The sequence below is a fragment of the Lithobates pipiens genome, unplaced genomic scaffold (genome assembly GCF_037356315.1).
Source record: "Lithobates pipiens isolate NorthernLeopardFrog02 unplaced genomic scaffold, aLitPip1_a1.2 Scaffold_1, whole genome shotgun sequence".
Classification (NCBI taxonomy): Eukaryota; Metazoa; Chordata; class Amphibia; order Anura; family Ranidae; genus Lithobates; species Lithobates pipiens.
In genome coordinates this window covers 119450505-119478300 of record NW_027507685.1, presented here as the reverse complement: position 1 = coordinate 119478300, position 27796 = coordinate 119450505, and the positions used below count along the sequence as shown (strand labels likewise).

Below are 27796 nucleotides of genomic sequence, written 5' to 3'. Positions count from 1 at the left end.
ACCGGTTGCCGAACAGCCGTCGTCATTATGCTGCTGCAAGTTTGGCACAGCTGTGTGAATTGCCACTTTAAGAGCAATAGCAGGCGCGGAGCGAGAGTCGATGCACGTGGCCGGTGGCCGTGATGGCATCCTGCCACCCGCGATCGTTCCACAGAGAGCCAGAACCAGGATCTGTCAATGTAAACAAACAGATCCTTGTTCTGTCAGGGGAGTAGAGGGAGATCTGCTGTTCCTAGTGATCAGGAACATCGCTCTCTCTCTCTACTCCGTCAGTTCCCTCCCCCCACAGTTAGAAACACCTCCCTAGGGAACACTTAAACCCTTCCCTGCCAGTGTCATTTATACAGTAATTAGTGGCTATTTTTAGCACTGATCGCTGTATAGTCACCGGTCCCAAAAAAGTGTCAAAGGTGTCCGAACTGTCCACAGCAATGTCGCAGTCCTGCTGAAAATCGCTGATCACTGCCATTACTAGTAAAAAAGAAAAAAAAATAATAAAGATGCCATAAATGTATCCTCTATTTTGTAGACGCTATAACTTTTGCACAAACCAATCAATATACGCTTTTAATACGTTTTTTTTTTTTTTTTACCAAAAATATGTAGAACAATAAATATTGGCCTAAATTGATGAAGAATTTTTTTTTGTTTTGTTTTGTTTTTTTTTGGTATTTATTATAGCAAAAAGTAAAACATATTGGTTTATTTTTTTCAAAATTGTCCCTCCTTTTATTTTTTTATAGTGCAAAAAATTGAAACTGAAGAGGTGATCAAATACCCCCAAAAGACAGCTCTATATGTGGGGAAAAAAATACATAAATGTTGTTTGTGTACAACGTCGCACGACTGCGCAATTGTCAGTTAAAGCGACGCAGTGCCATATCGCAAAAAAATGGCCTGGTTATTAAGGGGTTAAATTGTTCCGGAGCTGAAGTGGTTAAGTGGTAAGATAGCTCTTCCCACACAACACATTAAATAATGAAGTCCACTCAATATTAGTAATTCAATGATATCTTTTATTTTTAGCGTGTGAAGACCTGACCTTTGATGAGAAGTCCATAAGCCCCTTGTTGGCCTTATCAGAAAACAACACTCTGAAGTTCCTCCAGAAGAAGGCCAAGACCTATCCAGATGGGCCTGAGCGCTTTGACCACTGGCCTAACTGTCTGGCCAATGAGTCCTTCCAGAAGGGCATCCATTGTTGGAAGGTCAATGTGGAGAAGAGCTGTGCCTACAAGCTCGGCATTACCTACAGAAGCATTGCGCGCAGGGGCTCAGGCAATGATGCCAGGCTAGGATTTAACCCCGTGTCTTGGATTTTTTCACGCTATGACAAAGACTTCCGCTTCTCGCATGACTCCCAGCATGAAGTTGTAGAACTGCTAAAAAGCCCCAAACATATTGGCGTTTTGGTGGATATCGATGGAGGAGAACTGGTCTTTTTTGACCCTGGTTCTTGCGTCATTCTTCACAGCCACCAGACTAAGTTCATGGCCCCCATCAGTCCCGTGTTTGCAGTCGCTGATGAGGGCATCAGCCTTGAGAAGTGAACTACTGAAGTAGAAATACAGATGTTTATATTTATAAAGACTCATTTATATATAAGAGGTTATATTTTTCCCTTGAATATAACAACATATTAAGCTTGTGGCATGTTACAAGTATGGTACATACTGTATCTGGATAAACAACTCAATGGAGTTAACAGAAAGAAAGAACTATTTTAAGAGATTATTTAAAGAGGACCTGCTACTAAGGACCCTCGTTTTTTTATATGAAGAAATTTTCTCAAAACTGTGGCTTTCGTTGACCTTCAGTAAACATGATATTGTTTTGGTTCATCCCTGTCAATGCTGATCATTGCAATACTATAAAACTACATTTCAGGTTTGGGTCAAATTTGGCTGAGGAACACACAAAGGTGGATGGGAACACCCAAAACTCCCAGGTAGGACGCATACAGCTGAGATTATGCCAGGGAGCAGTGCCGGGACAAGGTCATCCAGCGCCCAGGGCAAAGACGCCAAATTGCGCCCCCCTTTCCCTTAGGGTTAGGGTCAGGGTGCCCCCTACCCCCTAACCATTGTGCCAGGGGCAGCCGCCCCTCCTGCCCACCCCTTGTCCCGGCCCTGCCAGGGAGTTATTACTGTGTGTTAATGTGTCTCCCAGGGGTGTATTTATAAAACAAAAATTGCATAGTTTGTTCCAGGGAAGCTGCTGGTCATTTATTCTCTCTGAATAGGGCAAAATTGAATGTGCTTCTATTTCCTCTACAGGTTGAATTTTATTCATTCATAAAAATAGAGAGGTTCATAAGAAACCGAATAGAGCTGAAGATCATAGGAAACAAATAATTATTTCCTATGATCTTTAGCTCCATCTAGTGGTCATAATGCTGTATTTTCCCAAAACACCTATTTTTTTTATGAATGAATAACATTCACCCTCTAGAGGAAATAGAGGGAGAACATTAAACTTTGCCTCCTTCACACAGAATGAATGCACCAGCAGCTTCTCTGGATGAAGAGCAATGGAAAAATTTTTTTAATCAAGACACCAAGTGTCATAGCACCAAGTTTCAGGGTGCTGTTGCTCTGGGACTCACATAGTTCGTGTTCCATTGTACTGAGACCCAAGTTCCAGCTAGTCAAAAACAGGATTATTCAATAAAGAGCTCTTTATTTTTAAAGGTGAATTGAATGAAGCCTTGTGTTTTTTTTTTTTACTTGATATGCAATCAGACTACATAACAAGTAAAGGATATGGCATTTTTTAAATTAAAGTGGTTGTAAAGTCACATCTATTAAATGACTGAGACGCTACATGATGGAGGGACATAATATGACCACGCTATCAGGGATCACCAGGCATTAAAAGCGTGGTCAGTACACACAGTCGAAGACAGGAACAAGCAAGATCTATCTGGTATTGCACAACATAGAAGGGGGCAATTGACATGGCAAAAGCAATGTGCTAGATCGTGCCTTAACTAGTTACCGACTGCCCACTGCAGTCTTACTGCAGCAAGTTGGCTCCCCTCCATAATTCGCCATCACTGTATGTCATTCGCGAGCGGGGGGAGCCAACCAGCAGGTCTGGCAGACTCCATGTCCACTGGCCACCTGCAATCGCTTCAGAGACAGGCAATACGGGGAATCTGTCAGTGTAAACAAGCAGATCCCCGTTCTGTCAAGGGAGGAGAGACAGATCATCTGTTCCTAGTTATTAGGAACAGCGATCTCTCTCCTCCTCAAGTCAGCCCAGCCCCCATACAGTTAGTAACACCTCCCAGGGAACACACTTAACCCCTTGATCTCCCCTTAGTGTTAACCCCTTCCCTGCCAGTGACAGTTATACAGTAATGAGTGGCTATTTTTTTTAGCTCTGATTGCTGTATAAATGTCACTGGTCAAAAGTGTCTGATCTGTCCGCCGCAATGTTGCAGTCCCGAAAAAAAAACGCAGATCACTGCGTCTATCCCTAGTTTGTAGATGCTATAACTTTTGCCCATGCACCAAAAAGAATGAACAAAATGCACATGACAATTTTTTTTATCAATGTAAAGCTATGTATGTGAATACACAGGTAGGTCTTTATTGATTATTTTCTTCTCAAGTGGCTTGTGTGTGTCAACACAGGCAGTGGGGGCACGTCTTCCTGTAGCGAGAGTCAGACTTACCCCCACGGTATCTGTTCTGGTCCGCTCACAAAACTGACAGGTGGACCTGAACGGTCCGACAGTGTGAAAGGGGCCTCAATCCTCTTTATTTGTCCTGTTTACCATTATCATTAAAAGTGAAAGTAAAAGTAAAAGAAATTTTGGGTTGTCCCCAGAAAAGTAATAGAGGGGAAATCCTCCAATGGGGACACTAGTTCTGGTTTCCTCTCACTTCCTGTTTTGGCTATGTGACAGGAAATGAAAGTAAATCTCCCCAATGGGACACATATGGCAAAAAAAAAAAAAAAAATGGAAGGGGTTATAACCCTCCCTTACGCTATTCAAAATGGAAAAAAAAAATGCCTTGTCTATAGTTTTACTTTAACATCAGTTGCAGATGTACTGCAGCAGGTTGGCTCTATTGAGCGAAACCTGTACACTGGGGGGGAGCGCACGCAGCCGGAGGCGCAATCGCACGCTGATTGGACACAGAGGATGCCAATCAGCGGGTCCAGCGGCCACCCGCGATTGTTGCCCAGAGAGGCAGAATGCTGATCTACTTGGGTAAACAAGGCAGATTGCGATCTGTGTTTCTACTAAGCAGGAATACTGATCTCTGTCTTCATCCAGTCAGAGCAATCCCCACGCTGTTAAGAAAGAACACACTGCTCCAGGCTGACTGCGGGTGCAAACAGGTACCAGGTGCAGACCTCGGCTCACCACCGTCCACAATCGATAAGAAACTAAATGGTCGCACACCGGAGCTGCAAAATTAGCTTGATGATAATCTTTATTGTTAAAAACCAGACAGGTTACAGGGATTGCAGTTTACGCATTTCACAAGAGTGAAGTTTGCTTGCTGTTAACCCCGGTATTTTTAAAAATGATGGGCGGGCCACGTTTGTTGCAAGATTATTTTTATCAGCACTGGGAAAGGTGCCCACCCCCCCCCCCCCCATACGTCTCGGTTATCTCCGGCGCTTACCGGAGCAGTCGGTAGCGGCAGAGACGTTCCGGTCCTTTCCCCTCAGAGGCATGGAGCCGAGTGAGAATGATGGCCCCCACTCGACTCCATACCATTGGATGACGGAAGCAACATCAAACATCACTTCTGCCCAATGGGCTTAAAGGGAATATTTTTTTTAATTGAAAAAAAAAATTTTTTTATTGCATTTAAGTGTAAATGTGACATCTGAGGTCTTTTGACCCCAGATCTACCATTAAAGGGACAGTATAAAAATAAAAAAATAAAATAAAAAATATGTTTTTTTATTTATTTTTTTAAAGGGCCCTGTCCCGCCATGCTCGTGTGCAGAAGCGAACGCATACGTAAGTCGTGCCCGTATATGTAAATAGTGTTCAAACCACATATCTGAGGTCGCTGCGATCGTTACAGCGAGAGCAATAATTCTAGCCCTAGACCTCCTCTGTAACTCAAAACTGGTAACCTGTAGAAATGTTTAAACTTTGCCTATGGAGATTTTTAAGTGTCAAAGTTTGTCGCCATTCCATGAGCGGATGGTATTTTGAAGCGTGACATGTTGGGTATCAATTCACTCAGCGTAACATTATCTTTTACAATATAAAAAAAAACAAATTGGGCTAACTTTACTGTTTTTTTTATTTAAAATAATGTATTTTATCCAAAATTGGGCTTTTAAGACCGCTGCACAAATACGGTGTAACATAAAGTAATGCAACGACCGCCATTTTATTCTCTAGGGTGTCTTAAAAGAAAAATAATATAAGGTTTGGGGGTTCTAAGTCATTTTCTAGCAAAAAAAAAAAAATTATTTTATTTTGTAAACACCAATTGTAAAAAATAGGTCTGGTCCTTAAATCGGAGTTCCAGGCTTTGTTTGTTTGTTTTTTATTAGTCAGCAGCTACAAAAAGTTTAGCTGCTGACTTTTAATAAACAGACACTTACCTGTTCCACGGTCCAGCGATGCAGCCCCACAGAGACCCGCTCCTCTCCCTCTCCTCGGTGCCTCCATTAGAACCATGGTCACCCGGCCGTGACAGCGTGCAGCTTCACGGCCGGGCACGCACTGCACATGCGTGAGCATGCTGCGCTCTCCCAGTGGACAGGCAATCTTCTGGAACCTGTCATGTGTCCCAGAAGACTGCAGAGAGGGAGGGACTGCCTAGGGGCAAGGAGGAGTTGCCTAGGTGGTTCAGTGGGTAGAAGGAGGAAGTCCCACTCTAAAGTAGTCACCTACTCCCCCCCCAAAAACATTACATGCCAAATGTGGCATGTAAGGGGGGGAGGAGTGCTTAAAACGGAAGTTACACTTTTGGGTGGAACTCCGCTTTAAGTGGTTAAAGTGCTTAAGACAAAATACTTGGACAAATATAAATTTCTCATTACTTAGCCTGTACAGTTTTTAGTATTTAACGCTGAATAATGAGTCCAGTCACGGTGGGTCCCCTTTAACATTCCTCCGAGTGTGTGTAGACGTGAAGAAAGGACACATATTTGGCACTGCCTGTTACGGTCTTAAGCCAAATCTTTATTTACCTTTCCTGTGCGCTGAACAACAACCTCCTCCCAATGACTGCAATGCAGCATCATCTGTCAGCCGACGGCTGATAAGCAATCCACAGCCTTGATTTTTTTTTTCCATTACTTATTATCTTGGACATAATTATGTTTCACACTGAGAATGCCGCTGCTGGACTTTGACCACAAGGAAACGGTCTCATATTTTTTCCCCCAAGGACAACTATGTTAAAGTTGGAACATCAAGGTCGCATATACAGGTCGGTTAAAGCTTTGTAAAAGGATCCGTTGTGAACCTCAGCCAAACAGATAAATATACACTTGAGATTTACACTGATGAACCTTTAATCCCACATATTTCATCTGGGTTTTTATATAGAATCTTTTTTCAGACAAAAATATATATTTTTTAATAATAGTAAAAGAAAAATACTTTTTTAAACCCAATCAAGGAGGCATAGTATAACCATTAAATGTTTTACAAATGACCTTAGAAAGAATATCTTAAAGTAGGCCCCACAACCTTTTTGGCACCAGTGATTGGTTCCATGGCAGCCAATTATCCCAAGGACTGGGGGGGGGGGGGGCTTGTGGGTGGGATTGTGGTGGGCGGGTATTTACAGAGTCTACCCTCAGCCTCTTTCACACCACAACCCCCCTTTACAGCACAGTGCCCCCTTTATATCAGTGTCCACAATCCCCTTTACATCACAGTTCCTTTTTTAAAGTGGTCCCGCAGTGTCCTCAGTTCCCCTTCACATCACAGTGCCCCCTTTATATCACAGTACCCCTTTACAACACAGTGCCCCCTTTATACCACAGTACCCCTTTACATCACAGTGCCCCCTTATACCACAGTGCCCCTTTATACCCCAGTGCCTCTTTATACCCCAGTGCCTCTTTATACCACAGTGCCCCCTTTACATCACAGTGCCCCTTTACATCACAGTGCCCCCTTTACATCACAGTGCCACTTTATATCACAGTGCTATCACTATTATCAGTCAGTGTGTCCTCTCCCAGCTCCTCCGTGCTCCAGCCGCCCGTCCAGCTGATGATGCCATCCAATCAGCAGGGCAGGGGGTAGGAGGAGCTCTCTCTTCCAATCTGCAGCTCCTCCTGCGCCCTGCTGTTTGGGTGACATCGCCGGGAGGGCAGGTGCAGGAGCTGACTTGACTTGACTTAACAAACACTCAGATGAAATACATAAGAGAGCTGTTTTAACTGCCAAAAGATTTGTTATTCTGTCCATCCAGTCTTCCAATGTGCACAGCCCTAATTTTTCTCTGCTGCAACTTGAGCTGGGTATTTTTGGTGGTGAGGTTTTTTGTTAAACCAGCAGGTTTAGGCTGGGTTCACACCACTGCAAATTGGCACTAGCAGGAGAATTTGACCTATGGAGCCAATTCACATACCTCTGGAGGGGACCTCTAGGTCCGATTCGTTTTGCACAAAAACGCTGTGTCTTTTCGACCATTTCAGGGCTGAAATCCGACCTGAAACGGTGAACAGAGGCGCACCGGACCCCTGCTGTGAGAGAATACAGTGATGGTGTGAACCCAGCCTTACCATCAGAATACACTGAACAGCGCTGCAGTGGCTGTTAGAAAGCTGGTTTTCCAACAGAACCATTCAACATAAGTAAGCCATCAAACAAACCATAGTTCCTCCGGTTCCTGCTGATGTATCTTTAGTTACATTTACAGGTCTTGTCTCTTCCAGCCTCTGATTAGATAGGGAAAGGAGGAGCAGCACATGACCAGCTCATATCCCTGTTATTCTGCTCTATCCTCCTATCAGCATGCACTGCAGCACAACTGATTGGCTTCTTGTGCCACTTCTCCCTCCCCCAATCGGAGCACGGCTGTTTAATTTACGATTAAAGTTTAAGAGGCTGATACCAAGTCAAATCCAGGTACTTGCACTACTTGTATTTTAAAAAAAAAAGAATTTAAAACAAAACTCCAGCCAAACATAACAAGATAAATATGAATAGCTCATCAGCTTTCGCTGCAATATTCACCAGAGATTTACCCCCACATTACTTTTTCCTGCCACTAGGTGGCATCAATCTCACTCAAACCCATTTCCTATGAGCCAAGGCTATCCTAGGCCCTCCCCAGTCTGTGCTTTGCTGGACAGTGAAAGGAGAAGAAACATAATGAGTTTGTGTTTCTTTCACTCTGTTTTCCAATAGAACCATTCAACGTAAGTAAGCCATTAAACAGATCAGAGTTCATCTGGTTCCTGCTGATCCGGTTCTTCTTTCTTCTGTTTCTTTGTCTGGTGTTCTTCTACCTCTGCCGCAGCTCCTGCCGACGACCCTCCTCCAATGCTGCGCCCCGCTGATCTGTCTGCACAGATGTCAAATATTTCTTAGATAACGATGGGGGCGTGGCCATTGGATTACATCATCTGTAGGCCCTGCCTCTTGTGAGGACCCATCATGGTGGTGACGTCTTAAGGGACGGGGCCTCCATATGACGTAATCCAATGGCCACGTCCCCATTGTTTTTTGAAGAAATGCTTGACATCGGCACATACAGACCAGCGGGATGCAGCATCGGAGGAGGGTCGTCGGTGGGAGCGGCGGCAGAGGAAGAAGAACACTGGACAAAGAAGACAGAAGAAAGAAGAAGAGCGGAAGAAGAAGCAGCAGAAGGAGAAGCCCGGAGGAGGAAGATGCGGGAGAAGATGGAGGAAGACCGGAGGAAAAAGCAAGGAAGAAGAAGATATTTTTAATAAAAGATTTGTCAAAAACTGTCTACTGTATTTTTTAACCACTTGCCGAACAGTCTGGCCACTAGGAGCGCGCGCCGCCGGAGGCGCGCACCTGCTGCTCGCGCCCGGAGCCAATGTGAGTGCCCGTGGTCACGATCACCGCCGGGCTCCCGCAATCACTGCTGGCACTCGGAGAACCAGGATCTGGCGTGTAAACACACCGTTTCTGGCTCTCTAAGGGGAGAAGAGACAGATCATCTGTTCATACAGAGTATGAACTGTGATCTGTTATTTCCCCTACACAGTCCTACACTCAAAAATTTTGAGTTTTTTTCAAAATTGTCGTTCTTTTTTGTTTATAGTGCAAAAAAATAAAAAACGCAGAGGTGATCAAATATCACCAAAAGAAAGCTCTATTTCTGGGGGAAAAAAGGACATCAATTGTCTGTTAAAACAGCGCAGTGCTGAATCTCAAAAAGTGCTCTGGTCAGGAGAGGGTAAAATCTTCTGGGGCTGAAATGTTTAAAGCCTCATACACACGATCAGACTTCAAACATACTTTTCCGTGGATGTCACGTGTTTTTTAGCTCTTTAGCGCCACCCTTTCAACTTCTGTATTGTTGTCTGATCTTTTGCATTGGTTCTGAGCATCCATGTTTGTACTGTGGACTAAAGTTCTATGGACTTGTGTACATACAATAGGATTTTGCACCATAGGACTTTTGTTGCCGGAAAGTTTGTCTGTTTGCACAGCAAACATTTGTCCGATGAAAACCGAAAAAGTCTGATGGAGCATAGACACACGGTCAGATTTTTCCTTAAAATAGGTAATTAGTATGTTTATTGTCAAAAAGTCTGATTGTGTGTATGGGCCTTAACACAATATACCCCATACTCATTCACATGGGGGACCCCATGCACCCCTATGTGAATGAGTATGGGGTATATTGTACCCCTACCCATTCACCAAAAAAAAGTAGTCTAGTGTTAAAAAATACAGTAGACAGTTTTTGACAAGTCTTATTAAAAATATCTTCTTCCTTGCTTCTTCCTCTGGTCTTCCTCCATCTTCTCCCGCATCTTCCTCCTCTGGTTTTCTCCTTCTCCCACTACTTCTTCTTTCACTCTTCTTCTACAATGTACCCCATACTCATTCACATAGGGGGGAGGCCGGGATCATGTGGCCTGGTATGGCTCAGGGGGGGAGGGGTGCTCTCGCTCGTCCTCTCCTTTTCCTGGCCTGACAGGCTGCATGCTCGGATAAGGGTTTGGTATGTAATTTTTGGGCATGGGAGGGTTCCCTCTGAATCCATACTAGATCCAAGGGCCTGGTATGGACCTGGGGAAAGTACCCCATGCTGTTTTTTTTTTTCCACTTTTTTTTTTTTTAACTGGCCATTCCTTTTTTTATATTCAGCGGGAAGCATGCTGACAGCTGATGACTCATCGGTTGTTAAGGAAGGGGCGGCCGGTGTCCCATGTCGGATGGTGTCCTCTGTGTACTGCGCATGCGCAGTACACAGGACAAGCAGATTCCGAAAATAGCCGTAGATGAACGGCGCCTGCGTCGTGAGTCCAGGTTCTAGCCCCACCATCCAAGTGGATATAGTTAGAATAAAAAGAGCTGAGCGCAGCGAGAGGCCCTCTGATATGTGCAGCCCTATGTCCACTTGGATGGTGGGGCTTGCACCTGGACTCACGGCGCAGGCGCCGTTCATCTTCAGAGATTTTCCGAATCTCCTTCTGCTCCGTACTGCGCAAGTGCTGCGCCTGCGCAGTTCAGAGCGGACACTTTTAGATGGCCGGACTGTATCTGTCACAACACCGGCTTCCCGACCCCTCATTAGCAACCAGCTATATACAGTGTGAAAAAAAAAATGCGGCAAAATTGCATTTCCAAAAACACGGCAAGCACCGCAAAAATGCTCAAAAGCAACCTGATCTGATGCATGCCCCTTTACAATGTATGGTGCAGGCTATGTAGTCATATTTATACTGACCTTTGCATGTGATGTCAATAAAAGAGCCTTAATATTTAGCTTTTCTGCCTTTAGCCCCGTTCACATTGACTGCGGCTTTGAAAATCGCATGATTTCAAAGCCGCTTCTCAGTGCGACTTTCACATTTGTGCAGCTTCATGCACAGATGTCTATTGAAGTTGCCCCCAAAATCGGCAAAAGTAGTGCATGTACTACTTTTACAAGTTGGTACTGCGCCGCAAAGTCGGCATCACACTGATTTGAACAGTGCCATTGCCGGCAATAGGATGCTCCAATGTGAACGAAGGATTATGCACTGTGTGAGGCATTCATAACATCATCCTCATCTACCAACTTCAACAGTTTCCAGAACAATGGCCTCACAGAAGCATGCAGAAAGTAAAGTCAGAGGGAGGTAAGGAGCTCCTGATCTGCATACTTGTTCTGGGTCAGAAGCGCAAAACCAATAAATCCAGATGATCAATATAACAGCCAGGCAAATAGCATTTATAGTGAAAGGTTAACAATTGCAATACGTTTTCTTTAAATATACACTTTCAGTTTTGCATCTAAATAGGAGGCACAGCCTACTTCCCACACCTGCTTCTCACACCCATCTTGTACATCCATCTGCTTGCTAAATTCCTATTTTACTTATTTTTGCCAGTATTACAGGATGACCATAAATCTGAGAATGTAGAAAAGCTAAGGGGTCTATTTACAGGAAATGTGTTGGCCGAATGTCACAAGCATTACACACAAGAAATCATTTTATATTGGCAATGTTATATTTTCCCTAATATTATACGAGTGTGATCTTGAAACCCTCCATTTTTTATTTTATAAAAAAGTGACAGCCATTAAAGGGGGGAAAAAAAACTGTGTTTAAGGTGTGAGTTACATAAACATTACACCCATGGCAGTATATTTATACCATTTCAAATTCTACCTTTTTATATATAACTAGGGATGCACCGAAATTTTGGCTGCCGAAACATATCGGCCAAAAATGCCCACTTTGATCACAGCGCCGGGAACATCACAGCTTTCATTTCAATAACTGTGTGTTCCCGGCCACGCGCTGTCACATACAGCCCCTCCCCCTTGTCTGGGGTGCTTTGATAGACAGACAGATCACCCGTTCAAGAATGCCAATTGGCTCTTTTCTAGATGGGGGTTGACATGGTTGCATCATGTGAGTAACGTTGTCCTATTAGAGAAGATGTTATTACTGATTGTATAATCTTACCTGTTATTGGAACTACAATTTATCAAGTAGTCTATATATTTGTGTGCAATACAGGGGAACAGTTAGATGCCCCTGTTGAAGTCCTATGGGATGAAACGCGTAGGGTGTGGTAGTCATGTTCCCTATATAGCTTTTTTTTATGTGATCACGCTTTTTATTTTAAATATTTTATACATTTTGTATTTGCTGAGTTTATGGCAATAAACAGCCATTCGATATTTTTCATCTACACTATGGGAAGCTGTTCTTTTTTGTCCTTTATGTGATCTTCTATACGAGTTTGGAGTCACTCACCATTCCTGGTTTTTGTTGGAGTTGAGCTTCTTTTCCGTCCATTCCATCGGGACCCTGGAGAAACAGGCACCTTGGGGACGATACGGATCATTCCTCCTATGACCAGAGGACCTCCGGGAATTTCCATGGCTCGTAGACCTACGGAGATCCACCTATCTTTATATGCACTTATGACCTCATGGTTCTGGTAAGAGTACCCATCTTGTTTACTTTCACCGAGAATCCACTGCTTCAAGATGTCTTTATGATCACCTTCTAGCGTTTATTTTATGCGATTTATCACAATTCTTGTCCTGTGAGGACTCTAAAGACTTTTTGTACTTACTGAATAGTTGGACTTTTATTCATATATTTTCTTTTCTTTTTCACTATTTGTCACAAGTGTTTTTCACAGCCTGTTTTTAGCGCTACATTATATTGTTGGAGTTTTATATCAAAGTGCCCGGACAAGGGGGAGAGGCTGTATGTGATGGGGCGCGGCCGGGAACACACAGTTATTGAAATGAAAGCTGTGATGTTCCCGGCGCTGTGATCAAACAGGTGGCGGCTCTCATCTCTCTCTTCCCAGGAGCTAAATACTGCACCCCCCCAGACCAAACTACTCATCACTACTGCTAACTACTGCACCCCCAGACCAAACTACTCATCACTACTGCTAACTACTGCACCCCGAGACCAAACTACTCATCACTACTGCTAAATACTGCACCCCCCCAGACCAAACTACTCATCACTACTGCTAACTACTGCACCCCCAGACCAAACTACTCATCACTACTGCTAAATACTGCACCCCCTCAGACCAAACTACTCATCATTACTACTAACTACTGCACCCCCCCCAGACTAAACTACTCATGCCTACAATAGGGGACACACACTCTGGCTGCAATGGGGGGAGACACTCTGGCTGCAATGGGGGGGACACACACTCTGGCTGCAATGGGGGGGGCACACACTCTGGCTGCAATGGGGGGGGGCACACACTCTGGCTGCAATGGGGGGGGGCACACACTCTGGCTGCATGGGGGGGGCACACACTCTGGCTGCATGGGGGGGACACACACTCTGGCTGCAATGGGGGGGCACAAACTCTGGCTGCAATGGGGGGGACACACTCTCTGGCTGCAATGGGGAGGGGGACACACTCTGGCTGCAATGGGGGGGGGGTACACACACTCTGGCTGCAATGGGGGGGACACGCACTCTGGCTGCAATGGGCAATGGGACACACACAAACACTCTGGCTGCACTGGGGGACACTGGCTGTAATGGGGACACGCTGGCTGCAGTGGGGACACTGGCTGGCTGCATCTGACGGGCACTGGTGAGGCTGCATTGATCTCCTGTACCATGTTCCCAGTCTCTGACCGTCTCCTGTACCATGTCCCCAGTCTCTGACCATGTCCCCAGTCTCTGACCATCTCCTGTACTATGTTCTCAGTCTCTGACCATCTCTTGTACCATGTCCCCAGTCTCTGACCATCTCCTGTACCATGACCCCAGTCTCTGATCATCTCCTGTACCATGTCCCCAGTCTCTGATCATCTCCTGTACCATGTCTCCAGTCTCTGACCATCTCCTGTACCATGTCCCCAGTCTCTGACCATCTCTTGTACCGTGTCCCCAGTCTCTGACCATCTCCTTTACCATGACCCCAGTCTCTGACCATCTCCTTTACCATGACCCCAGTCTCTGATCATCTCCTGTACCATGTCCCCAGTCTCTGATCATCTCCTGTACCATGTCTCCAGTCTCTGACCATCTCCTGTACCATGTCCCCAGTCTCTGACCATCTCCTGTACCATGACCCCAGTCTCTGATCATCTCCTGTACCATGTCTCCAGTCTCTGACCATCTCCTGTACCATGTCCCCAGTCTCTGACCGTTTCCTGTACCATGTCCCCAGTCTCTGACCATCTCCTGTACCATGTTCTCAGTCTCTGACCATCTCTTGTACCATGTCTCCAGTCTGTGGCCATCTCCTGTACCATGACCCCAGTCTGTGATCATCTCCTGTACCAGGTGCCCAGTCTCTGACCATCTCCTGTACCATGCCCCCAGCCTCTGACCATCTCCTGTACCATGACCCCAGTCTCTGATCATCTCCTGTACCATGTCTCCAGTCTCTGACCATCTTCTGTACCATGTCCCCAGTCTCTGACCATCTCCTGTACCATGTCCCCAGTCTCTGACCATCTCCTGTATAAAAATATTTTTTTAACAATATGTTTCGTATGGGTGCTGTTTTGGTATCGGTTTTCAGCCTAGTATATTTTTCATTTTCCGTATAGGTTTCGGCACCAAAAAACCCATTCGGTGCACCCCTATAACCAAAAAGATTATTCTGCCAATGAAAAGTACACAGTATATACAGTTACAGTTGTGCTCAAAAGTTTTGCATACCCTGGCAGAAATCGTGACATTTTGTTATTGATATTGAAAATATGATTGATCATGCCAAAAAACTGTCTTTAATTCAAGGACAGTGATCATATGAAGCCATGTATTATCACAGTTATTAGGCTCCTTTTTAAATCATAATAATAACAGAAATCACCCAAATGGCCCTGATCATAAGTTACCGTACCCTGGAATGTTTGGCCTTGGTACAGACACACAAGGTGAAAAACACAGGTTAAAATGGCAATTAAAGGTAATTACTCACATCTGTGGCTTTTTAAATTTAAATTACTGTCTGTATATAGTCAATGAGTTTGTTAGCTTTCATGTGGATGCTAGATTCTGAGCCATGGGGAGCATAAAAGAACTGTCAAAAGACCTGCGTAATAGGGTAATGGACCTTTTTAAAGATGGAAAAGGATAGAAAAAGATATCCAAAGCCTTATATATGCCGTTAGTGCTGTTTAATCACTTTTTAAGAAGTGAAAAATTCCAGGATCTCTGGATAACAAGCCAAGGTTAGGTTGATCAAGAAAGATTTCAGCTACAACTGGCAGAAGAATTATTCAGGATACAAAGAAAAATGCAAAAGGTAACCTCTGGAGAAATACAGGCTACGCTGGAAAAAGATTGAGTGGTTGTTTCAGGGAGCACAATATGTCAATACTTGAACAAAAATTCACTGATTGAGTTGCCAGAAAGAAGCCTTTACTAAACCAATGCCACAAAAAAGCCCGATGAGGTATGTCAAGGTGTTGTTGGGCATACTGTAAACAGGCTTTTTAGTGGCATAGGTGCAGCAAAAGCTTCTTTCTGGCAACTCAACCATGTATGTTTTGAATGGGCTCAAATCGCACTGCAAAAGGTATCGGTACTCAGTATTGCCTAGCACGTGACTGAAAAGTATTGTTACTCATACTCGCCAATAAAAAAAAAATGGTATCCGTGCAAGTGCAACCCTAGTTTTTTACTTTTTTTTGGAAGTCTTAATAAAAATTTGATATTGGGATAAATAAGATTGTAAGATGTACTTCCCATTAGCAGAATACTCTCCTTTTTTTGGAATATATATATATATATATATATATATATATATATATACACACACACACACACACACACACATACAGTGGGGGCGGAAAGTATTCAGACCCCCTTAATTTTTCACTCTTTGTTATATTGCAGCCATTTGCTAAAATCATTAAGTTATTTTTTTTTTCCTCATTAATGTGCACACAGCACCCCATGTTGACAGAAAAACAGAGAATTGTTGACATTTTTGCAGATTTATTAAAAAAGAAAAACTGAAATATCACATGGTCCTAAGTATTCAGACCCTTTGCTGTGACACTCATATATTTAACTCGGGTGCTCTCCATTTCTTCTGATCATCCTTGAGATGGTTCTACACCTTCATTTGAGTCCAGCTGTGTTTGATTATACTGATTGGACTTGATTAGGAAAGCCACACACCTGTCTATATAAGACCTTACAGCTCACAGTGCATGTCAGAGCAAATGAGAATCATGAGGTCAAAGGAACTGCCTGAAGAGCTCAGACACAGAATTGTGACAAGGAACAGATCTGGCCAAGGTTACAAAAAAAAAAAAAATTGCTGCACTTTAGGTTCCTAAGAGCACAGTGGCCTCCATAATCCTTAAACGGAAGATACGTTTGGGACGACCAGAACCCTTCCTAGAGCTGGCCGTCCGGCCAAACTGAGCTATTGGGGGAGAAGAGTCTTTGTGAGAGAGGTAAAGAAGAACCCAAAGATCACTGTGGCTGAGCTCCAGAGATGCAGTCGGGAGATGGGAGAAAGTTGTAGAAAGTCAACCATCACTGCAGCCCTCCACCAGTCAGGGCTTTATGGCAGAGTGGCCGGACGGAAGCCTCTCCTCAGTGCAAGACGCGTGAAAGCCTGCATGGAGTTTGCTAAAAAAAACACCTGAATGACTCAAAGATGGTGAGAAATAAGATTCTCTGGTCTGATGAGACCAAGATGGAACTTTTTGGCCTTAATTCTAAGCGGTATGTGTGGAGAAAACCAGGCACTGCTCATCACCTGTCCAATACAGTCCCAACAGTGAAGCATGGTGGTGGCAGCATCATTAGCTGCAGGGACAGGACGACTGGTTACAATCGAGGGAAAGATGAATGTGGCCAAGAACAGGGATATCCTGGATGAAAACCTTCTCCAGAGTGCTCAGGACCTCAGACTGGGCCGAAGGTTTACCTTCCATCAAGACAATGAACCTAAGCACACAGCTAAAATAACAAAGGAGTGGCTTCACAACAACTCCAAGACTGTTCTTGAATGGCCGAGCCAGAGCCCTGACTTAAACTCAATTGAGCATCTTTGGAGAGACCTAAAAATGGCTGTCCACCAACGTTTACCATCCAACCTGACAGAACTGGAGAGGATCTGCAAGAAGGAATGGCAGAGGATCCCCAAATCCAGGTGTGAAAAACTTGTTGCATCTTTCACAAAAAGACTCATGGCTGTATTAGATCAAAAGGGTGCTTCTACTAAATACTGAGCAAAGGGTCCGAATACTTAGGACCATGTGATATTTCAGTTTTTCTTTTTTAATAAATCTGCAAAAATGTCAACAATTGTGTATTTTTCTGTCAAAATGGGGTGCTGTGTGTACATTGAGGAAAAAAAAATTAACTTAAACGATTTTAGCAAATGGCTACAATATAACAAAGAGTGAAACATTTAAGGGGGTCGGAATACTTTCCGTCCCCACTGTATATATATAGATAAAATATTATTTCATAACTCTCTGAATCCTAGGAACAAGCTGATCTAGAGAATGTATAATATGATCCTCTGGAATCCGTTCTTTAAGCTGGCCATTTTCTGGATGGAGCAGAAAGCTGAGCATGCCAACTTGCTGAGGCCCTTTATAGTCATTATTATAATCATCACCAATATGAGCAGAGTGTTGAGGTGACACACTGGCAAGGTTTAAAGCTTTGAGAAAGATCTCCAAATCGGGCTTGGCACAACCAGCGGTCTCAGAAGTTAGCACAAAATCAAAATGTCTGTCTAAGTCACAGTTCCTCAAGATGTCTTCCAATCGGCGGTCAAAGTTGGAGATGACTGCCATCTTGAGTCCTAAGTCGCTACAACCTTTGAGAGCTTTCCTGGCACCCGGTAACACCTCCCAGTACCCGTCAGTGCAGAAATCTTGATAGAGTTTTTCTGCCAAGGGCTGTACAGTCCTCTCGTCCTGGACACCAGAGAGGTGAAAGGTCTGAGAGACCACGTCCAGCCACCACTGTTGGGAAGTCATGCCTTGAGACAGGCCGTAGTTGGGGAAGAGACGCCAATGACTTCGATAAACCTGACGAAAAGAAGCCTCCAGCACAGATGGATCTACCTGAAGTCCTCTCCTCCTGGCTTCAGCCTGATATTGCTGTCCAACAGGAAGACGTAAGCGAAGTAACGTGTCTTTCACATCCCAGGTGAGAAGCCGGAGTTTCATCTTGTATTCTGCAGAGTGAGAGAGGAGTTTAGAGCCCAATAACAGCAGAAAGTTACTTTTTACATTTTTGTTAGCATGGGAAAGGGTTATGCTGCTGCCAAGTTTTTGCTTCTGTTAGTGACCCTACTGCTGACACAGCCAACAACAGAAGGCAGATTTTTTACCCTTCCTATTCTGTTTAGAAAAAAAAAAAAAGTTTTATTTCTATCCATTCCAATAGAGATTTTACTAATTGACCACACAATGTCAAAACAGATTACATTAAATAGAATCGCCGGCTCTAAAAAATTATATCTTGATCATTGCTGCAGCAATGACGAAGATCTCACACTTCCAATCCAGCAGGATTGAGAAACAGTAATTCTATTCTTTCACTAGATGTCATCAGTTTTACCACCTGAATGAAAATGGGCACAAACAGAACACCCTGTGAGGGTAGGGCCTGATGGACCCAATCCATGAGAAGTTGTCACCACAGCATCTGAACCCATCCCATGAGAAGATTCAATCACAACATCTGAACATCAAACGAAAAATACAACTGGAGACGGGCATCCAGAGGAAACAGGAATTACTGAGGGCTGGAAGGGTGAGCCCAGAATTGGGCTTTAACTCAAAACTTTGCTTGGGCTCAATTTCATTTTAGCTTTTTCTTATTTAATTGTACTGTTTTTAGACATGTTTTAGCTTTTCTTTCTTCTTTATTTTACAACTGAGCATTTGTCTGCACCTAACTGCACATCCATTGGTTACCTCTGGCTAGAGACAGATTACTGGCTCTGGATGCAGGATACAGCTGCAGCACCCGTCAACCTGTCATTACTTTATACGGGCAACCTGGTCACAACTGTTGGCAATCACCTGTGATTGAACTCTTCCATCACCAAACATTAGAGAGAAAAGAGTAGTGCAGAGGTTGTAGGGGGTGTATATGTTAATTATGCTTCTACTTTAAAACATTTATGCTGTTCCACATTCTGCACAGCTCTGATAAATGGCAAGGCTGTTGGTGCACACTGTGTACATTTAGTTACCATGTGGATAAAGCACTAACAAAGTGGAGAAATCCAGAACATTGTCTAATAGTGAATTTGTGTATAATACAGAGATTAGGTGCTCATTATTACAGAGCGGTTCACCTTTCAGCTGCAAGCCTGAACACCTTCACCTGGCATGGCCTGGAAATACTGTTTGTACTCAAAACAATTTAGCAGAGGTCACTTGGCAAAGTAAATTCCTTTTTTACAATGTACTTAGACATAACATGTGCCAGCTATTCAAACTTCTTCTTTTTCAGCTTTTCTTTTATCAGAGGGTTAGAACGTTTACAGAGAAACGCATAAGGATCTGAATACTTTCATTGAACTTATCATAACTGCACCCTTGAACCTCAAGCACAGGGTTGTACAGCATGCAAAGCCTGCGCAATCATTTCCTACGACCTGCAGCTACTGCGTACAGCCACCCATTGAGATGCATTAGAAGATGTGGCTGTACAAAGTTATGAGCCGGGTGTTGCAAACAGCAACAGCATGGATATATATGTCAGCATAGGGGGCATACATCTGTGTGTGTGTGCAGTTGCTTTAAGCAACTCTTGAAAGAGAACCACGTACAGATGGATCTTCCAATTCATCTCAATGGGTTGCTGTATGCTGTAGATGAAGGTCCTGGGAAAGTGAATATGCAGGCTCTGCACGCTGTACAGCTACATGCATGAGACCTTTGTTGTTTGAGGACAACTCTTCAGTTTGAGAGTCTAGTAGATAAACTCACCTACAAAAAGCTGACCGATCTTCTAGTTGGTGTCTTACATCCACCCCAGCATATAACGTAAAAGGAAGGTGATAATGTGCATCTGGTGGGGCCAGCATCATGGCCACTTTACACGTGCAGTAAACCACAGTAAAACCCCTTTGGTGTCGCCATTGCTGCCCTGTGTGCCGTTTGGACCGCTGTACTGATGTCCCTATTGCGGCCATATGACATAGACAGCTGATACAATCTTGATCCCTATGTGTTGACTGGTGGTATCACATCTAAAGCCCCTTACACACAGTACGATTGTTGGCAGGGGAGTGTCTGTTGACAGACTGTTGTCCTAAAATCTGACCGTTAGTACGCTCCTTTTGACAATTGTTGTCTAACATTCGGCCAACAAATGTTGGATGGCAGGCTAGTAAATTTTTGGCAGACAATGCTTTGACGTCATATTTTGGTATGGCCAGTACACAAATCCGTCACACAAAAGTCTAAAGTACAAACACACATGCTCGGAATCAATGCTCACCGAACACGAAATTAGCAGAAGGGGCCCAAAGGGTGAGGCTCAAGAGCTGAAATTCCTCGTAGTACGTCACTACGTTCGTGTTTGTGGCAACAATTGTGTAATATTAGTATGCAAGACAAGATCCTGGCACACGCCCTTTTGACAAAAATCAGGCGCTTAGTTGGCCAACAATCGTACCGCGTGTATGAGGCTTAAGCCTGCGATTATGCTCCCTTTTTATGTTCCGGGCCACTGGACTCAGGCTTCCTCTTTTTTGTCAGATATATTTTGATTCTTTTTTCTGATACCAGTTTTGTGGGGTAGAACTATGATAAATAAGTTCCTGTATTCTTTTCCTGACATTTGCGTTTATATAGGTTTAATACGAACCTCAAGTAGATCATTAAGGGGCCCTCAATTGGGCGAAACACATAAATCATGACCTTTTTGGGTTCTGTTGACTGTATGATTAATTTGGCAGAACTTTATACCTGTTTTTAGAATGTGTTTTATATTTTTTTCTATGAAATAATAAAACGACCTTTTTTAATATTTTCATTTTTTTCTTGATTATGGTTATCAGCACCCCTGTCAAAATTCCCTACACTCCTGTGTTTCCCTTATATGGGAAACACATGGATATTCTATACTTTTCAAATTTTGACCCTTGGGGATTGTGCCACCAGGTTTGACTTGTTCAAGCTCTCCCACCTAATCACTCTACTAAACCACAGTAAAACCTATGTAATGCACACCACACTGGTGCATTGCTGTGCTGTTGATTCCAAATGACATCCACAAGTGCAGTAGGGGCTGAAAATGTGCTGTGGGTCCAGCCTTTCCTTTGCTGGGGAATGCTGCAAGCCCATTCAAAATTATTGGGCCGCTGTAAATCAAAGAACTTTTTTGTGTGATACAGTGGCACTTAACACTGAGGTATAAATAAAAGGAGCCTAAAAAGAGCCCATTGCTTTGCTCTGCAGATTCATGTGTCCCCTGTGGTGGTATGTAACCCCAGACACAATCACAGCCCTGACAGATTCATAGATATCCTTAACTGAACATTTTACAAAAAATGTTTTAGTGCAATTAATGACATTTTAGCTGCAGGCTAATAAGTGGTTATGAAGCACAAATATGTTTTACCATAATGCATTCCTTGAATTAAGGTGGTTGTAAAGGATGAAGGTTTTTTATCTCCATGCATGGTAAAAAAACCTTCTTTGTGCTGCCCCCCCACCCAATACTCATCTGAGCTTCCCGGGGACTCCCTCTCCTCATTGGCCAAGACAGTAGTAGGAGAGAGCTTAGGGCAGGGCTGGGCCTCTATTTTTTTTTATGAATGTATAGAGCATGGCTTGGGAGCAAGCATGCATCAGTGCCCTCATAGCAAGCAGCTTGTTATAGGGGACACTGGTCTAAGGGGAGGAGCCAGGAGCACCGGTGGTGGGCCAGAGAAGAGGAGGATCAGGTTCTGCTTTGTGCAAAACAGCTGCACAGAGCAGGTAAGTAAAACATGTTTGTTATTTTTTTTTTTAAAAGCCAAACCTTTAGTGCCCGTTCACACTACCGCGACTTGTCAGGCGACTTAGCCGCCTGACAAGTCGCGCTCCGTTCTGTACTATGGAACCGTTCTAATAGGAGCGACTCAAGTCGCTCCGACTTAGAAAAAGGTTCCTGTACTATTTTCGGGGCGACTTCAGGCGACTTGCATTGACTTCTATACAGAAGTCATTTTGCAAGTCGCCGCTGAAGTCGTGTGCAGGTCGCGTCTGTGAGTCGTGCTGCAAGTCGCGTCGCCCCTGTGTGAACGGGCACTTAATACCACTTTAAGGTAATAAATGTTTAGGCAACAGTATCCACCCTCACCCCTCCACCCCCTTTTTACTTACCTGAGCCCTCATTCGATTCAGTGCTATGCACATCTGCAGCTCTTCTCTTCCCTCACTTCCTAGTCTGACTTTGCTGAGGCAGTGAAAGACATTGGCTCCCGCTGCTGCCAATCAAAGCCAGTGATAAGGGGGTGGGACTGAGTCCTGCTGTCTGTGTCAATAGACGCAGTGAGGCTCGGGACTGAGCCCACACGAGCGCCCACATAGGAAGCCGCCTTCTATGGGGGCACTCAGCAGAGAGGAGGAACCAGGACTGCCAGGGGGAACCCAAAAAGAGAAGGTAAGTATAAAATGCTTGTTATGAAAAAGCATTTACAATCACTTTAATAAGGTTTAGAAACATAAAAAAAAGGCATTTTCTTTAAAGTGTACCTATAGCCAAACCTTTTTTTTCCCCATTAGGGATAAGGAAGCATTAAAACCCCTGCAAGGTTATTTTATCTGTCTGTGTATTATCAGGGAAATTTCCCTTCACTTCCTGTCCTAGAGATGTGACAGGATGTTGGTGGAAAACTTCAAAGTTGAGGGGAATTACCCTCTGAGGCCCTGTTCACACCCCAGCTTTTTTGTAGCTTGACCCTAGGTTCACATCTCTGCGTTCTTGCAGCCCACATTTGTATGGACTGCTGTGTTGGCGTTTCCTGCAGAAAAAGGTGCATGCTCCTTTTTCAAAACATGGCCCACAGGGAGATTGCATGGTCATTTTGACCATGCGATTTCCCTGCAGTTTCTGCACCTGCAAACCTGCTGCGTTTCTACATGCATGGGGTGACATTCAGATTGAATGGCAGCCCCGCATGTTTTCTCACAGCACCGCATTTTCACTGCAGGTGGTTGTAGGAATCGCTGGGATTCCTGCACCCGCAGCCGCACTCATAGGTGTGAACCAATCTCAAAAATACTCAAGAAGAAAAAAAAAAATTATTCTCTATGTTGGCAGTTGACATTAGTCCATTCCTAATGCCCGAAGCTCAAAAATGTTTTGGAGCTACATTTGTAGTTCGATTTGGGTAGATTAGTGCATTTTTGAAACAGCTGAAAGCAAAAACACATAGCAACAGGTGCTCCCCTTGGAAGCTTTTCCATTTCCTCTAAAATGTGATATTTTTCATCACATTTATTCGGTGACAATGGTGGCCAGTAAAAATAGAGAGGGTGAATCTTCCCATGAGGAGGTCTAAACTCTCATCCAGTCTATCCATATCTATATATCGGGGACTCGCATCATGTCCATGCACACGCTGCAGTGGTGCGCACGCTCCCCTAGTGGCCAAAAGGCGAAGCCCAGCCATGCCATTGTGCCGCAGTAAAACTGCAGCGGGTGGTCGGCAATCAGTTAAAGCCTAAATGCAGTCATTTTAATGAATACACTGGGGGGAGTTCAAATTTCTCTTATGTCTCCTATTTCTGTCTGAGACCTCTTATTCCAAAGAGTAATTCAGTACAACAGCAAATGCATTTCAGGGACCTGACCTCACCCCCTTCATCAGGGCTAAGCAGTGTGTGATACTCAGTCTGGAATTCAAACATTGAAGCATCTGCTACTTTGAGAAGACTGACAGAAGGAGCACTGGAGAAGAGAGTATCAGTGATTTGGGGGCAGCCAACTTAGGGCATAGGACAGTGTTCCTTTACCGCTTGTCTACTGGGCACTTTCACCCCCTTCCTGCCCAGGCCAATTTTCAGCGCTGTCACACTTTGAAAGAAAATTGCACGGTCATGCAACACTGTAAACATATTAAATTGATATCTTTGTTTAGAGAAAGATAGAGATTTCCATTTAATCACCACTGGGTTTTTTACTTTGTGCTACACAAATGAAAAAAGATTGAACATTTTGAAATAAAGTAATTTTTCTCTTTCACTGATGTGCGCTGATGAGGCTGCACTGATAAAGAGGCACTGATGATCAGTGCTCTGATTAGCAGTGTAAATGTGTGCTGTTGCAGGAAAGCTGGTTATTGGATTTCCTTTCCTCACAATGACAGCGCTGAGGAAAGGAAATATCGATAAACGGAATTTCTTTACATGGGATCACCTGTGATTGGATACAGCTGATCATACGGTAAAGAGCCAATACCATTGGTTCTTTACCCTTATCAGTGATGCGCTGTGTCCAAGGGACACGGCTCACAACTGATTGCCTCTGGGGGTGCACATGAGGGCCGTGACCAGGGAGGACGTCATACGATCTCCACCCAGAAGGAGGAGGGTCCTGCCCGGCCATCAATCTGCTATAGGCCAGGTTGGGAACTGGTTAAAGCTGTACTGGAGATACTGAAAATTTTAGAAACTACTGACAGGCTGGGTTTTTATACATAGTTACATAGTTAGCAAGGTTGAATAAAGACACCAGTCTATCCAGTTCAACCTGAGTGAGTGTGGGTGTGTGTCTACAATTATCCCTATTTATTTAAGGTACCCATATGGCACTGTCAATTTTTATGCAGCGCTCCACACATATACATCACACACTCACATCAGTCCTCACCCTAGGGGTGGCACAGTGGTGTAGTGGGTAGCACTCTTGCCTAGCAGTAAAAAGGGTCGCCCACAACACTACCTGCCTGGAGTTTGCATGTTCTCTCTGTGCCTGCGTGGGTTTCCTCCCACACTCCAAAGACATGCTGGTAGGTTAATTGGCTTCTGTCCAAAATTGGCCCTAGTGTATGAATGTGAGTTGGGGACCTTGGGTTGTGTGCTCCTTGAGGGTTGGGACTGATGTGAGTTTGCAATGTATGTGTGGAGCGCTGTGTAAATTGATGGCGCTATATGGGTACCTTAAATAAATAGGGATAATTGTAGACACACACCCACACTCACTCAGGTTGAACTGGATGGACTGGTGTCTTTATTCAACCTTACTAACTATGTAACCCTCAAGGAGCCCACAATCCAAGGTCCCCAAATCAAATACATATACTAGGGCCAACTTTGGACAGAAGCCAATTAGAGTGTGGGAGGAAACTGGAGTACCCGGAGGAAACCCACACAGGCACAGGGAGAACATGCAACTCCAGGCAGGTAGTGTTGACCCTTTTTACTGCTAGGCGAGAGTGCTACCCACTACACCACTGTGCTGCCCAGAACCCATATGGCACTGTCAATTTTTATGCAGCGCTCCACACCTACATCTCACCCTGACATCGGTCCTCACCCTCAAGAAGCCCACAATCCAAGGTCCCCAACTCACATATACTAGGGCCAATAACATAAGAGACTCTAGTGATCGCTTCTGCCATATAATTTCCTCGGCCTGTCAGTGGTAATGAAATCTGAGCCGTGCATGCACAACTCAGACCACATTTACGGTACCCACTCTGTGTCGTGATGAAGTGACATCAATGTGGCCAGAGAAAGCAAACCCAGAAGGAGAACCTGGGCAAAGACGGAAGCAGCCGGATGCCTTTGTTTGATAGGGAAGGCAAGCCATAGGGTGCGAATTTCTTTCCTGCAATCATGGTTTGCAGGAAAGAAATTTGCACAATTCCATCATGAAGCCATCCCCGTCAGCAGAAGACAGTGATTATTGCTAATGGCTATAACAGCCACTAGCGATAATTGCAAGTGAATTCGATGGGCTGGCTGTACCCAAGTTGATTGATTATTCAGCCTGCTTACATATGGTTCAAATCTCGTTGAACCAGCCGAGATTTGAACTGGCCGGCCTTAGTCTATAATAATGTGCTAATATGTGGTGCATACTAGTCCATTATGGCATGAACCTCCTGGAGGCACATTTCATAAAAAAAAAAAAAAAATATGGAGATTTATACAGCTTTAAAAATGAACGTCACCCACCTTTCTTTCTTTATTTTAACCCTTAATTTTTCTCTGGGTTGTCCTTCCTAAAACATATGGAAAGACCCAGTCCAGTGTTGCTCTGCAGCTACTCCCTCGCTGCCATCTCTCTCGTTATGTGGAAGGTGGTTGTCTCTTCCTGTCGCTCCATCCCCCCCATGACACACCAAGGTGCATATGCTGTAGTTTACCACTAAGGATGAGCTTGGGCGTGTTCGCATTCGCCACGTGCAGAGCCTGTCTCAGGAACTCGGGCTTCGCTAATCACAGGCAGTGAGACAGTTCCCGATCTCTGCAGCCGCGCATCGGGGCGATGTCTCACTGCCTGTGATTAGCACGGCACCGACTTCCTGGCGGGCTCTGCACGTGGCGCATGCAAACACGCCCAAGCTCATCCTTATTTACCACAAAGCTTTCTGGCACGCGTGATGTCAGTATCTCAGGAGGTTGAAGGCAGCTGCGAGGTGTCATTGCACCCAGGTTTTACAAAACAAGTATTAAAAATGAAATGTGAGAGGAGAGCAAAGAGAATAATGATGAGAAGTGGGTGAAGAGGGCAAAGATCTGCCTGACCTACTACAACCTGTGTGGACCATCCAGAGGGCTTCTAGATTTCAATCAGCCATTGTAATCAATGACATTTCTAGTTAGTGCAGAACTTTGCTTTATAATCCTGTATATGCACAGAATCGTGTTGCAGTGTACACATAAACAATTATCAATAAAGCTATCGACAAAAATAATCCTTATATTACACTACACGCAGAGCTCTGATCACATGACCTCTCTGCTCCCCAAGTCTCACTTACCGGAAATAAGAACGAGGACGTGTGAGGATTTGCCTCTGGTATAATCTTCCCTCAGCTCAGGAAACAAGAGCAGGAGAGAAAGGTTCCACCCTTTACTGTGTAATAAACAAGTTCAGGATTAGATGGATTTTCCTCATTTAGTTCTTGTGGATATCCGGCCATTTACATATAAACAATTTTTATTTCTACAATAAAATGGCCGGATATCCACAAGAACTAAATGAGGAAAATCCATCTAATCCTGAACCTGTTTATTACACAGTAAGGCTGGGTTCACACTGCTGCGGCTACGAGAACCGGATGTGATTCGCACCGCACTGCAGTGCAAATCACATCCGATCTCTGTGCGATGCGAGTTCAGCCATACAAATAGTATGGCTGAATTCGCATCGCACCCGCCCCAAACTCGCACAGGACCCTTTTTTTGGTCCGCAGCAGAATCGGATCGCATGGGTGTTCACACCATGCGATCCGATTCCTGTCCGAGTTTGCAGATCGCACTGTGAACTGATCTGGGGGTGTCATTAACGTTTCACTGACACTCCCAGCAGTTCGCATAGGGCAGTGTGAACTGCCGCCGGGAGGTATGCGATGCGGGAACCCGCCGCGGATTCGCAGCGTTCCCGCATCGCTGCAGTGTGAATCCGCGGCGGGTTCCCGCATCACATACCTCCCGGCGGCAGTTCACACTGCCCTATGCGAACTGCTGGGAGTGTCAGTGAAACGTTA

At 44.4% G+C, this 27796-nt stretch overlaps 2 protein-coding genes and 1 long non-coding RNA gene across 3 annotated transcripts in view; 1 reads left to right on the top strand and 2 right to left on the bottom strand.

Moving 5' to 3' along the window:
• Positions 1–2695, top strand: part of BSPRY (B-box and SPRY domain containing) — a 33174-nt gene extending 30479 nt beyond the window's left edge. Inside the window, exon 6 of the mRNA XM_077475006.1 lies at positions 1027–2695. Coding sequence (XP_077331132.1) covers positions 1027–1550 — 524 coding nt within the window. The 3' untranslated portion in view covers positions 1551–2695. The remainder of the gene's footprint in view (positions 1–1026) is intronic.
• On the bottom strand, positions 996–16045 carry LOC143974039 (uncharacterized). Its single transcript, XR_013272154.1, has 2 exons — positions 12403–16045; positions 996–1554 (listed from the first exon to the last, which is right to left on the bottom strand). It is a non-coding gene; the product is annotated as an uncharacterized LOC143974039 (long non-coding RNA).
• Positions 16046–17375: 1330 nt separating this feature from the next.
• HDHD3 (haloacid dehalogenase like hydrolase domain containing 3) lies at positions 17376–27204 on the bottom strand. Its single transcript, XM_077475017.1, is given in 3 exon segments — positions 17376–18304; positions 27068–27173; positions 27175–27204. Coding segments are annotated over 3 exon segments (864 nt in total). The 3' UTR covers positions 17376–17576.
• Between the last annotated feature and the right edge of the window lie 592 nt (positions 27205–27796).